This window comes from Pan paniscus, chromosome 4, assembly GCF_029289425.2.
Source record: "Pan paniscus chromosome 4, NHGRI_mPanPan1-v2.0_pri, whole genome shotgun sequence".
Taxonomy (NCBI): Eukaryota; Metazoa; Chordata; class Mammalia; order Primates; family Hominidae; genus Pan; species Pan paniscus.
The window spans coordinates 136,831,908-136,845,890 of NC_073253.2; the positions used below are offsets into that span (position 1 = coordinate 136,831,908).

Below are 13,983 nucleotides of genomic sequence, written 5' to 3' on the forward strand. Positions count from 1 at the left end.
CATCCTCTAGCCACCACTATGATAAACCCCTTCTTGGCTAACAGTACATTCCCCTAGCCCACAACTTTACATTTAACTGCTACTTTCTCCTTCAGAGCAAATAGCCAAGTCCCCTGTGACTCTCCAACTTGAAGTTGCAAAGACTTGGAAGTCCTCACCCAGCAGTCTCTTCTTTCTCATCATGAAGTCGTTTAAGAATGTCCAATAAGGAGGCCAAGCCTTCAGCACCAAATGTTTGCACCCAACTGTAAGGAACAGAGAGAGGCAATGCAATATCAAACCAATAAATACTTATTTGCCAAACAAAGTTTATCCTGACAACTTTCTACTCCCAATTCAGACTATTCTCATGCTTCCCTGGCTCCTTTGATCTTCAATCACCACCAGTGAAGTCCAACATTTGGCTCCTACTCCTGTTACCTCCTCAGAATCCTCACCTGACAGGGTTGTTGTTGAGAGACACACGAAGGGACTCCAGGCAGCTGAGCAGAGGCATATCCCGCAAGCCTGACCTCAACTCCTGAATATACATCATGGCAGACTTAGAGCTCTCCTTCTGGCTCATGCCCTAGACAGAAGGCATAGACAGAGATTAGTAATGGTGGACCCAGTCATAAATTAAGGACTAGTATTAGTCAATAGAGTTTATACTTTATTTTTATTTTTTATTTTTAGCAGAGACAAGGTCTTACTACGTTGCCCAGGCTGATTTCAAACTCCTGGGCTCAAGTGATCCTTCTGCCTCAGCCTCCCAAAGTGCTCAGATTACAGGAGTAAGCCACCATGTCAGGCCACGTTTATCAGGGCAGATACCCATCTCACATACCACCAACATAAATGAGACTTAGAACTGCCTATCCCATTCCCTATATTTACATACTTCATGAAAATTTAACCAGGCAAAATGTATGTAAGAACGGTAACTAAATAAGACAGTAAAAAGTGAACAGGCTTATATAATGGAATGAAACAGAATTGATGCAGACATAAAATGTTACATAAAATTGGCAAAAAAAAAAAAAACAGGTCCAAGACAAGGGCACAGTCTCCCATGTCATGGGTACCTGTCCCAGGACTCACAGCCTTGGAGGTGTACAAGTATTGGGACACCATCTCCCTCTTGATGATGATGTCCTTCTCCCTCAAAGGTTGCTGTTTCTCCTCATTCAGGTTCATATCCAGCTAGGAGAGGGAGAAAAAAGAGAAAAAACAAAATTGCCTCAAATTCTTTACAAATTTTTAGTGTTTAATATTAGTATGCTTAGTGAAGAGTTGAGCATGTAAAATGCTTAAGTAAATAAATCTTTTTGATCCCTAGAAATTTAAGCTATTACAGCTGATGAAAATTCCTCAAAGATAAGTATAGTTAACATTTTAGTATAAATCTCTATAGACATATACACACTTTTTTTCTCTAAGAAAAATGGACTCAATATAAATGAAAGATTTATTTTGTATTATTGAAAGAAAACCACACACAATGCTTTCTGCATCAAGGATGGACCTTAAAAATCTCTTCAGACTGAAGCACTGGATGAATGGCATAATCTAAACACAAGCAAAATCAACAGCAACAAACTCTGCACCAACTCTAGGGCCTACAAACCCATTACTCCTGGTTAACTCAGTCCCTGTACAAACTCCTTTCCCACAAAGAAAGAACTGGAAACTCTATGATAAAGCAGAGGCCCCCTGACAGACATAATCTGATGTATATTTGGGGAAAGGCTCTGCTTGATCTTTCTACATATATAACAACTATGTGTCCAAGCCTAGTACCTTGGTGGGCACAAATTTAGCCCTAATAATTCCAGAATGTTATTTGAATTGAGAAAAATATGGATGGGGGGATGTATTCTGTTTCTTCTGCAAGCAGCAAAATTAATCTGAAGTTTCTGTGACTTAATTCCTGGTGGGTTTTTTTTTTTTGAGACGGAGTCTCACTCTGTCACCCAGGCTGGAGTGCAATGGCACAATCTTGGCTCACTGCAACCTCCACCTCCCAGATTCAAGTGATTCTCCTGCCTCAGCCTCCTGGCAGTAGCTGGGATTACAGGCGCCCGCCACCACACTCAGCTAATTTTTGTATTTTTAGTAGAGACGGGGTTTCACCATGTTGGCCAGGCTGGTCTTGAACTGCTGACCTTGTGATCCACCCACCTCGGCCTCCCAAAGTGCTGGGATTACAGATGTGAGCCACCACTGCCAGCCAGATGCATTTTTCCTCTTGCAGATAAACTGAACACAGAAGTTACAAAATGGTGGCCCTCAAGCTAAGTCAAACCCAAAGATAAAATGTTTCACTTGGCTAGCTCAACATTTTAAATCTGGGGGACCTTACATAAAGATACAGATCTCTAGTAAAACAGCACCAAAGGATTCATCCATCGAATTTTATGTTGTGGGAAACTCTACAGGTCAAACAAACGGTTTTTTCAACAATTTTTTTTTTAGTATCAATAGTAAGGATAAAAGAAAAAGAGGTGCAGTGGCTCATGCCCGTAATCCCAGCACTTTGGGAGGCTGAGGTGGGTGGATCACAAGGTCAGGGGTTCGAGACTAGCCTGGCCAACATGATGAAACCCTATCTCTACTCAAGCTACAAAAATTAGCCGGGCATGGTGGTGTCCACCTGTAATCCCAGCTACTCAGGAGGTTGAGGCAGGAGAACTGCTCGAACCCAGAAGACGGAGGTTGCAAGTCTTGCTCTGCTTGCGACAGAGCAATACTCCGTCTCAAAAAAAAGAGGAAGGGAAACCTATAGTTTAAATGAAAATTGAGAATACCAGTACAGTGGACTATATTTGGAATTGTGATTTGAACAAACTGGTTTTTAAAAAATGACCTAATTGGGGAAATTCAAATAGTGACTAGGATATTTTATGTTATTCAAGATTTATTATTTTTTTAAAATTACGGATTGCTGACTTCTTTTGAAAAATAGAAATATCTGGCACTACTAGGCAAGTATTCCCAACTGGAATGCAACCACCTACTAGAACTGAGTTGTGGCTGGCTTTTCTAACAAAAATGCCAAAAGCCTCTCTTCAATTTGCCACATTCCCCACTTCTTTTGCCATCTTCTATCTAGCCTGCTTACCTTATTTATACTACCTGCCTGGCCCAAGAGACATTTAAACTTGCAATCCAAGGCCAAGAGATTATCTTGACAGACCATACTCTTAAGACTCTTAATGCACTTGGAATATTAAGAGACAAACTGAAAGATTCAGTGAAAAATAACAACAGTAGTACCAGTTGAGTGCTTACTATGTACCAGGCCCTGTGCTAAGGATTTTAAACCTAAGCTTTTAATTAAGCTAGGCCTGCCACTAGTCTCTATTTGAATCTGAGATCACATATCTATGCAATATACAGGTCTTAGGAAATCTTGTACTCATCAAAACTTTCCAAGACTTACCACTAATGGACACTCACTGAATATCCTCCTTATTCGGTGTTCCTCACCGAGGACAACAAAGTAAGTCACATGCACATATACTTTGTTACTTAGCTGACTTCAGACACAATCTTTAAAGGTCTTCTAGCAATTCTATGTATTTTCTTTCCAGATTCACCACTATACAGGACCTTGAGCAAATGATATTCCATCCTCAGTTTCTCCTTTATACAGAGTTTGTTGTGAATACTTCCACACTTTATCTGCTCTGGCTTAACCCAAAGGTGGTCTCCATATTACCAACTCTGGTACACAGGGTTAGATGGTCCACTACGTCTTTGTGGCTAAAGTGTTGCTGGGCAGAAGACCATGAACAAGACAGTGATCGGATGTTTCCAAGCACAGATTCCAATTTTATGAACTGGTATTTGTATATTTAGTCCCTAATTATGGGATTAAAGGGTTAATATTAAAAAGTTCCATGTTAAGCCTGGAATTCTTTGTAATAAAGGGCTAGTTGGGAACTATGCACCAAAAAGAGCCCACCATGTCCATAAATGCACAGGAAGAAGCAACATTTTGGGAATGGGAAACTTACCAGCATCTGTTCAAAGAGAACCAGCACTTGTTCATCTGAAACATCTTGCAATGACTGTGCTGTGGGATCATCCCCATATGATGCAGAAGAATTTCTATGAGCAGAATTGGGCTTTTCCTTCTCCTTCTTAATTCTCATGCTGGTAAATCTCTCCAGCTGAGAAACAGAAAAAAGCATTAGCAGTGATCCATTTTCACTTACATAACAAACCACACATCAAATTCTTTACCCCTTTAACCTCTTACACAGGCATGGTTCCTCTGGTTCACGAGCAGTTCAAGACTCTTCTGACATGAAAAGAAGAAATCAGTCTTCCTCCTATCTAACTTAGCATACTGACTCTGTACTCTCATCTATGTTCAAAGATAAGAGGACCAAAGTATTAAGATTTCAAACCTCTTTAAAATAGAAGAAACATTGTTCTTGATCTCCCCTGCCATTTCTAAGCCTTGTAGTAGTACAGAACTGAAAGCCTCTCATGACAGAGTTCTATCAATAAAATGCCCTTTGTTTCCTTCTAGCTACCCAACAATAAATGTTGCTAGGACCCCAGAGGATGTCTCCCTTCAAGAGGTATTACTACAGATTTTAATAGATACAAGCCAAATAGGATAAATTTGTCCTTAAAGTCAGGATTCATTCCTTTCTTTTTAATTTGTACACTCCGAAGCACTTGTGTAATGTAGGCAGCAAAAGTTCAATATATATTCTTCAAAATCCCCTTTGCATGACATCTCGTCAGCAAAGAATACAATGTACCTCAGGGGTATATATGCCATCTCTCTGCCAAACAAATGCTAACAAGCCATTCCTCAAATCTCAAATACTGATGCTCAAATCAACAAGAGTCACCAATAAGCAACAGCTTATCAGCTCTCCTTGTTTGAAAATAACAGTAATTATCTGTAAGTATTATAGGGCTTCAAGTGATATGAGTGGCATTCAGACTGCAAGTCAGCTTTGAGTTTAAAGAGCATGCCTAACTTCGGAAGATAATGAAGGTCCACGGAAATGCATGCAATGGGCCAAACACAGCAAAGAGTTAGGAAAAAAGCCTTGAGATACTGTGTAGAAGCCATATCACCATTATAAGTTACAGAAAGTCAAAGTTATGAAAACTGGTAAATATGATAGTGTAGGCAATGAGCTAGAACATGCACATGCTAAACAAAATGTCCTTACCTCATCTGCCATGAGCCGCTTCAGAGTCTAGGAAACAGGAAGAAGGAGGGAGAAGAAAGAAGAGAAATCAGTGAAGTACAAGGAAACCTCCCAAACACCAGACGGGTTGGGGAAAAGAGGGAGAGAAGTTGAAAGGATCCAAGCTACTTTCCGCAAGCTAATGATTTCTGTCAAAGTATTCCTTAGCACATTCCCTCAAGTAAGGGGCAGGAAGAGTTTGAAGGTCACTAACATATGACTCTTAAAAAGGAAAAAAAAAAAAAAAGAAGATGATGCAGAACTGAACAGAATCCGAATCTGATGACCGATACACTTATAAGATATGCTCAACTTCATAGTAAATGAGGCAATGCAAATTAAAACCACAGTGAGATATCAATTCACACTCCCAAGACTGGAAAAAACTTTCATGTCCGTCTAGTCACAGACCAACAGGAACTCTTGGTGGTACTATAGAATGCTATAGCCACTTTGGAAAACAGTAAGGCATTGTCCAGTAAAGTTAAAATATGCACACGTACTACAACGCAACACATCAATTTCTATGTTATCTACCCTGCTGAATTTTGCATATACGTAGTGGAATGTGTATACCAGGAGTGTTCATAGTAACACTATGACATGTAAAACAGAAAACAATGCAAATGGCCATCAAGAGTAGAATGGGTTTTCTGATCCGCCATCTGGATATATTGGAACCACCACCAAAACACAAATTTTCATAAAAATCCTTATGGGGGAGGCCATCACTCTTGAGGTTGAATCCTTGGATAAAACAGAAAATATAAAGGCCAACATCCAGGATAAGAAAGGAATTCCTCCTGACCAATAAAGACTGATCTTTGCTGGCAAGCAACTAGAAGGTGGATGTGCTTTGTCTGACTACAGCATTCAAAAGGAGTCCACTCTTCATCTTGAGACTTTGTGGTGGGGCTAAGAAAAAGAAGTTTTACACTACTCCCAAGAAGAATAAGCATGAGAAAGAAGGTGAAGCTGGCTGTCCTGAAATCCCATAAGGCCAATGAGAATGGCAAAAGTAGCCACCTTCGTTGGGAGTGCCCTTCAGATGGATGTAGTGTTACAGTGTTTATGGCCGGCTGGCCACTCTGACAGATATTATTGTGACAAAAGTTGTCTGATTTATTGCTTCAACAAACCAGAAGACAAATAATTGTGTATGAGTTAATGAAAGATGTGAACTAAAAGAGTAGCGTGGACAAATAAACTGCTATATTGGTACAAGGAAAGCAATTTCACAAAGAAAGTGAATGAACTTACAGCTATTCATAAACATAATACTGAATTATTATTTCATTTACATTCAGTTCAAAAACATGTAACACTGTATTATTTGGTATGTAAAATTATTATATAAAGGAAATAATCACCATAAATGTCAAAACAGTGGTCACTTGGGGTGGGTGGGGTGGGGTCGTGACTGGGGAAGGGGACAAAGCAGCTTCTGGGGTGTTTATGATATTCTGTATCTTGACATGGATCATATGACTGTCCAGTTTATAATTATTCTGTATGTTTTACATTCTCTTCTGTATACATGTTATACTTTACCCCTCCTGCCCCCCAAAAAAAGTCTGAATGAGCAAGTCTGGGAAAGTTTGAATTTTTCTTCATCCTGCCTAATTTTAAACAATATTTCTTTTTCATTAATGTCCTTAGACGAGTATAGTAAATCTTTTTTTTTTTTAAAGAGACGGGGTCTCCCTGTGTTGCCCAGGCTGGTCTCGAACCCCTGGGCTCAAGTGATCTGCCCGCCTCCACCTCCTGAGTAGCTGGGATTGCAGGTGCATACCACCATACCCAGTTGGTAAATGCTTCTTGAATAACCTTCCCCAACTAATGAAAAACTGGTTCCGTTTCTGCCACAAAGCTATTTTTCCTCTTTCATGGACAAGAAAAATCTACATTATTATGTTCACGTTCCCCATATAACACAATTCAGTTCAATCCAGTGTAAACTGTGAATGTATACTTTGTCCATTTTTCACCAACCTGGTGCTTTTGAAATAAAATAAAACAAAACAAACAAGCAAACAAACTTTGACCTCCATTGTCCAGAATAGGTCAAGCTTCCACTGGCTGAGGGCTAATCACTCACCCAAACCATGAGAATCTTGCCATGAGAAAGGGTCCACGGAATTTAGTTACTTCATGTGTTCTGATTATGTAATAGAAGCAAAGCAGAAGGATGATGAAGCAGAAAGCACCACCCAAGACAACCAACAACATAGTTCCTTTTGTCACCACCCTAAGTCCCTTGGCATATAGAAGGTGAAACAAGCACAAAAGGGATGAGTGCATACAATTTGGGTTACCGTAGCCAAGGTTAAACTTATTTGCTCCCAGAGTCATTGCTTCCAAAATCTTGTCCCCCAAACTCAAAGAGTTCCCTCAGAACCAAGCAACAAGCAAACAACTCTAGGATAGATGTAATGTAGATAACAGAACCTGCGTCTAAAGAATTAATGGCAGCTGAATTGTTCACAGCTGAAGCTTAAGTTTAAAAAAAAAAAAAGTGTGGGGGGTAACCAGCAACCTGTTCTTTCTGCCTACAGACTCTTGATTCGTCTCTCTTCCATCCATGTCTACTAGCACTACCTAAGTTCACACCATTATTGTCTCCTGTTTGATTTACTCCAACAGGCTCCTAACTGATCTCCCTGCCTTCAGTCCCATCTGCCCCATACCACATCCATTCCCCATACTATATCCAAGAGGAAATCTTTCTAAAATGCCAAGCTGTCCATGTTATTTCTCCATTGAAAAGCCTTCAATAACTCTCCGCTGCCCTATGTTAAAATCAAAATTCCTGTGCATGGCATATGACTCTCCTGGCTTTTCCCCCCAGTCTCATCTTCTCAGCAAACTCTCCACCTCAGACTCCATCTTCGTCTCCAAACAGATGACGCTGCCTCAATGCCCCAGACTTGCCCTAGGCTGCTGCCTCCTCAGCCTAGATTGTGCTTTCACAACTCCAACAGGCCCTACAGAATGATCCCTCCTCTAAATGGATATGTACCTTTCCTTGTGTTTCCATAGTAATAGGCACTTGCCTGTCTCACAGCACTAAAAATGGATTACAATTGTCTTTTGATTGTCTGTTTCCTCTACCCATTTCCAGACTAAGTTACTTGATGGCAGAGCCTGTAACTTAAGTCATTATATCTCCTATGAACAAATACTATAATCTAGGCTTGCTTCCCTAAAATATCAATCCCTGGAGAAACTCTCCAAGTCTATTACACCTCTTCGTTATATCAATGAAGAGACTGAAGCCCAGCCAGGTGAAGTAAATCACTGAGGTCATATGATTAGGGGATGAGTTGGATACAGAACTCAGGCATCCAGACTCCAAAGCCGCCAAATCTTTGCATTCCCCAAATTCTTGTGCCTTTTTCCTATTCAATATCCACTAACTCTCGCCTTTAGATGGAAAAGGAAGGAAGGGAGACGGGGATATATACATATATATATATGTGTGTGTATATATATATACATATATATATGTATATATATATGAAGGAAGATGCCAGTTTCCCTTGCTTTCCTAGGGCATCATCAGAAACAGATTTTATCTTAAAAAAAAATTATCTGCCAGGCACAGTGCCTCACGCCTGTAATCCCAGCACTTTGGGAGGCCGAGTCGGGTGGATCACGAGATCAGGAGTTTGAGACCAGCCTGACCAACGTGGTGAAACCCCATCACTACTAAAAATACAAAAATTAGACGGGTGTGGTGGCGCCTGCCTGTAATCCTAGCTACTCAGGAGGCCGAGGCAGGACAATCACTTGAACCCGGGAGGCGGAGGTTGCAGTGAGCTGAGATCGCACCACTGCACTCCAGTCTGGGTGACAGAGCGAGACTCTGTATCAAAAGAAAGAAAGAAAGAAAGAAAATTTTAAAAAAATTACCCATGTTTTAGTGTTCAATTTGGGGAAGGACAGCAAACATGATCCACGAGGGAAAAAAAGCTGCATTTCCTGAGCTAGTCCAACAGAGGGCAGCAACAACCAGCAAAGTGAATCACAGCCCAGTCAGTACAAGCAAAACGGTTTTAGAATCCAATACAACACTCAAACAGCAAGCTCAATTATTAAAATAGAAACCTGCTGCTACAGTATATTCAGAGTGTATTGTTTACTTAGTTAATACTATGTGTGTTCTTACAGATTCTATGTTGGCAAACAGCTTTGTTCAGTAGTCATTTTTTAATTGTATCATTAGTTGTGTGTATTCTCTGAAATACAGAATAAGTTCCTAGATCATGACAAGTTAACAACAACAACAACAACAACAACAACAACAAAAACGAAAACACAGGAGTCCAGGAAGATAAATGCTACTGGAGCTTTATTTATGTATTAGGTCTCAGATATCCAAGATTCTTAAAATTAAGTCTCTAATCATCCTACCTACATCTAAATGCATCCACTTTCATCATTCTCCTTGTTTGCTGTCAATTCTCTTCTGGTCCCAAACCAAACCCTTACTGTCCTAGCCTGGCTGTGGTAAATATCTCACTTCCTGGCCCTTCTATTGAGTCCTCCACTAAACATTAGCACTTATACCTTTAACTACAAATATAGATACTGAAGGAAGCATAAATACAGAATGAATTTTTTTTAAATATCCAAATCTGGCTTAGGAATCCAGATTAATAGGAACTTTCAGGTAAAAGATGTCAGACTGAACCAAAACATCTAATTTCTCTCCTTCTTGAAACCTCACTAAACCTACAGAAAAGGTGTTTTTTAGAAAGTAAGAAGTGATGCAAGGAAAGAGCCTACAAGGTTGGGAAGAACAAAAGAGCAACTGCAAATTTTGAAGACTGGGACTAGAAGAACTAGAGGTATTAAATCCAACAGATTACAGAAAGCTGAGTCCTAAACCGGAAAGAGCAATAACCAACCCATTACACTTTAAGGATCCTCAAAAGGCTTAGGAATAATTGGCACCAGATACCTATGGAAATGGGAGTTAAAGGAGGGGGAGGCTAAAAATAAGACTGGTTGGAAGCTGTTTAAGAAGCAGTTAGATCCCTAGATCATACCCCACCCCTCAACCATGCCATTGGGAAACTACCCTCCCTTCTTCCAGCAGAGGTCTGGAAGTTTGTTCTCAGAAGAGGGTAAAACGGAGGGTCTCTGGATTGGAGCATGCCAGGGACCCTATACTAAAAAGAAAAGTAAACCTAGGCATAGTATATACTGAGACACTCAGCACTTTTCCCCCTCTAGTCTCTTAGAGCCCCAGCAGCCTGGCCTTTCCCCTTGAGACAGAAGGTTGGAAGTGTCTTCTCTGGGGAATCAACTTAAAGCTTGTGACATAGTCCAAGTAGATCACTTCAGAGCCCCATTGTCCAACATGTACCACTAGGCACATATAATTGTACAGCACTACTAAGGTGGCTAGTGTAAGTGAGGAGGAATTTATTACATTTTATTTAACAAAATTTAAATGGCAAATAAACTTACGAAAGAAGCTCAACATCATATGTCATCAGAGAAGTGTAAATTAAAATAAGATACCACTACATACCTACTAGAATAGCCAAAATCAACAACACGGATGACACCAAATGCTTGCAAAGATGTGGAGCAAGAACTTTCTTTTCTTTTTTTTTTTTTTTGAGATGGAGTCTTGCCCTGTCACCAAGGCTGGAGTGCAGTGGCATGATCTCAGCTCACTGCAACCTTCTTCCAGGTTCAAGCCTCCCAAGTAGCTGGGATTACAGGCGCATGCCACCACACGTGGCTAATTTTTGTATTTTTAGTATGGGGTTTCACCATGTTGGCCAGGCTGGTCTGGAACTCCTGACCTCAAGCGATCTGCCCACCTCGGCCTCCCAAAGTGCTGGGATTTATAGGCGTGAGCCACCGCACCCAGCCGAGCAAGAACTTTCAATTCATGGCTGGTGGGAATGTAAAATGGTACAACCACTTTGGAAGAGTTTCACAGTTTCTTATAAAACTAAACATACACTAACATAAGATCCAGCAATCATGCTCCTTGGTATTTATTTATCCAAAGGAAGTGAAAACGTATGTCCACACCAAAAACCTGCAGAGAAATGTTTACAGCAGCTTTATTCATAATTGCCAAAACTTGAAAGCAACAAAGACATCCTTTAGTAGGTGAACAGGTAACTAAACCATGGCACATTCAGACAACGGAACATTATCTGTTGTCTTAGTGCTAATCTTAAGGGCATATTGCTAAAAGAAAGAAGCTGAACTGAAAAGGCTACATATGGCCGGGCGCGGTAGCTCACACGTGTAAACATGGCACTCTGGGAGGCTGAGACAGGTGGGTCCCTTGAGACCAGGAGGTTGAGGCCAGACTGGCCAACATGGTGAAAACACCGCCTCTACTAAAAATACAAAAATTAGCTCAGCATGGTGGTGGGTGCCTGTAACCCCAGCTACTTGGGAGGCTGAGGTATGAGAATCGCTTGAACCTGGGAGGCGGAGGTTGCAGTGAGCCAAGATTGAGCCACTGCACTCCAGCCTGGGTGACGGAGCAAGACCCTGTCTCAAAAAAAGGAAAAGGCGGCCAGGTGCGGTGGCTCATGCCTGTAATCCCAGCACTTTGGGAGGCTGAGGCAGGTGGATTCCCTGAGGTCAGGAGTTTGAGACCAGCCTGGCCAATGTTGTGAAATCTCTTCTCTACTAACAATACAAAAATTAGCTGGGCATGGTGGCGGGTGCCTGTAATCCCAGCTACTTGGGAGGCTGAGGCAGGAAAATCGCTTGAAACCGGGAAGCAGAGGTTGCTGTGAGCCGAGATCACGCCATTGCACTCCAGCCTGGGCGACAAGAGCGAAACTCCGTCTCAAAAAAAAAAAAAAAAAAGAAAAAAGGAAAAGGCTACATATTATATGTACCCAACTATATGACATTCTAGAAAAGGCAAAACTATGGAAAAAGTAAAGAGAACTGTGGTTGCCAAGGGTTGGGGGAGGCAGGTAGGGTAGGCAGGTTATGAATAAATAGAGCACAGAGGGTTTTTAGGGCAGTGAAAAATACTCTGTATGATACTATAGTGATGGATGTATGTCATTCATGGATTGTACAACACTAAGAGTGAACCCTAATGTAAACTATGGACTGGGTGATGCTGATGTGTTAATGCAGGCTCATCAATTGCAACAAATGTACCACACTAGTGGGGGATGTTGACAATGGGGGAGGCCATGCAATATGGTTTGGCTCTGTGTCCCCACCCAAATCTCACCTTGAAATGTAATCCCCATAATCCCCATATGTCAAGGGCAGGACCAGGTGGAGGTAATAGGATCATGGGGACAGTCTCCCCTATGCTGTTCTCATGATATCAAGTGAGTCTCATGAAATCTTATGGTTTTGTAAGCATCTGGCATTTCCCCCGCTTGCACTCACTCTGTCCTGCCACCCTTAGAAGGCAAAACAGAAGGTGCCTGCTTCTCCTTTGCCTTCCATCATGATTGTAAGTTTCCTGAGGCCTTCCCAGCAATGCAGAACTGTGAGTCAATTAAACTTCTTTCCTTTATAAATTACCCAGTCTCAGGTATTTCTTCATAGCAGTGTGAGAACGGACTGATACACCATGCACGTGTGTGGGCAGCGATATATGGGAAATCTCTGTACCTTCATCTCAATTTTGCTGTGACCCTAAAACTGCTCCTTAAAAAAAAAGGCTTAAAAAAATTTTTAGGGACTGGCTGTGGTGGCTCACATCTGTAATTCCGGCACTTTGGGAGGCTGAGGCAGGTAGATGGCTTGGGCCCAGGAGTTGGAGACCAGCCTGGGCAACATGGCAAAACCTGCCTCTACAAAAATATTTAAAAATCAGCCAGGCATGGGCCAGCCGCGGTGGCTCACGCCTGTAATCCCAGCACTTTGGGAGGCTGAGGCAGGTGGATTGCGAGGTCAGGAGATCGAGACCATCCGGGCTAACACAGTGAAACTCGTCTCTACTAAAAAATAAATACAAAAAATTAGCCGGGCGTGGTGGCACGCGTCTGTAGTGCCAGCTACTCGGGAGGCTGAGGCAGGAGAATCGCTTGAACCCGGGAGGCAGAGGTTGCAGTGAGCCGAGATCGCACCACTGCACTCCAGCCTGGGTGACAGAGCAAGACTCTGTCTCAAAAAAAAAAAGTAATAATAATTAGCCAGGCATTGTAGCGCTTGCCTGTAGTCCCACCTACTCAGGAGGCTGAGGTGGGAGGATCAGCTGAGCCCCCAGAGGTTGCAGCAAGCTGAGATCACATTGCTGACAACAGAGCAAGACTATCTCAAAATAAATAAATAAATAAATAAATAAATAAATAAATAAAAATTTAGCGTCTCAGTTGAGATGTCTGTAAATGTAAAATAAACACTGCAATTCATAACAATATAAAAAAGTAAAATATTTCATTAATAATTTTTATATTTCATTCATATTGAAGTAATATTTTAGATATATTATATTAACTTAATTTCACATGTTTCTAAAACTAGAAAATCTAAACTTACAATGTGATTCACATTAGATTTCTATTGGATGGTGCTGTCCTACAGCAAAGCAACCAGCTTTCAAATCCTACCCACGCACCTAGAGTTTCCAATCTGCTCTGTAATCCCTCATTCTTAAACATGAGTAGACAATCCAGGATTATCAGACATCTGAGGAAAGCTCCTAACATGAGAGAAAGGGGGGCTGGGGGAAGCAACTTGCCAAATAAACAGTATGCAACAAGAAGAAAGATGTTCTAAAAATCATTAATATCCACAAGAAACATTCAGAGGAAAAAGAGCTCATTAG

The 13,983-nt window shown here is 41.2% G+C and overlaps 1 protein-coding gene across 1 annotated transcript in view; it reads right to left on the reverse strand.

The window, feature by feature from the left end:
- Nucleotides 1–13,983, reverse strand: part of DIAPH1 (diaphanous related formin 1) — a 103,613-nt gene that overhangs the window by 67,527 nt on the left and 22,103 nt on the right. Inside the window, exons 2-6 of the mRNA XM_034960649.3 lie at nt 5,181–5,207; nt 3,999–4,154; nt 1,081–1,182; nt 438–568; nt 159–245 (exon numbers count right to left, since the gene is read on the reverse strand). Of these exons, the coding sequence (XP_034816540.3) occupies nt 159–245; nt 438–568; nt 1,081–1,182; nt 3,999–4,154; nt 5,181–5,207 (503 nt within the window). The remainder of the gene's footprint in view (nt 1–158; nt 246–437; nt 569–1,080; nt 1,183–3,998; nt 4,155–5,180; nt 5,208–13,983) is intronic.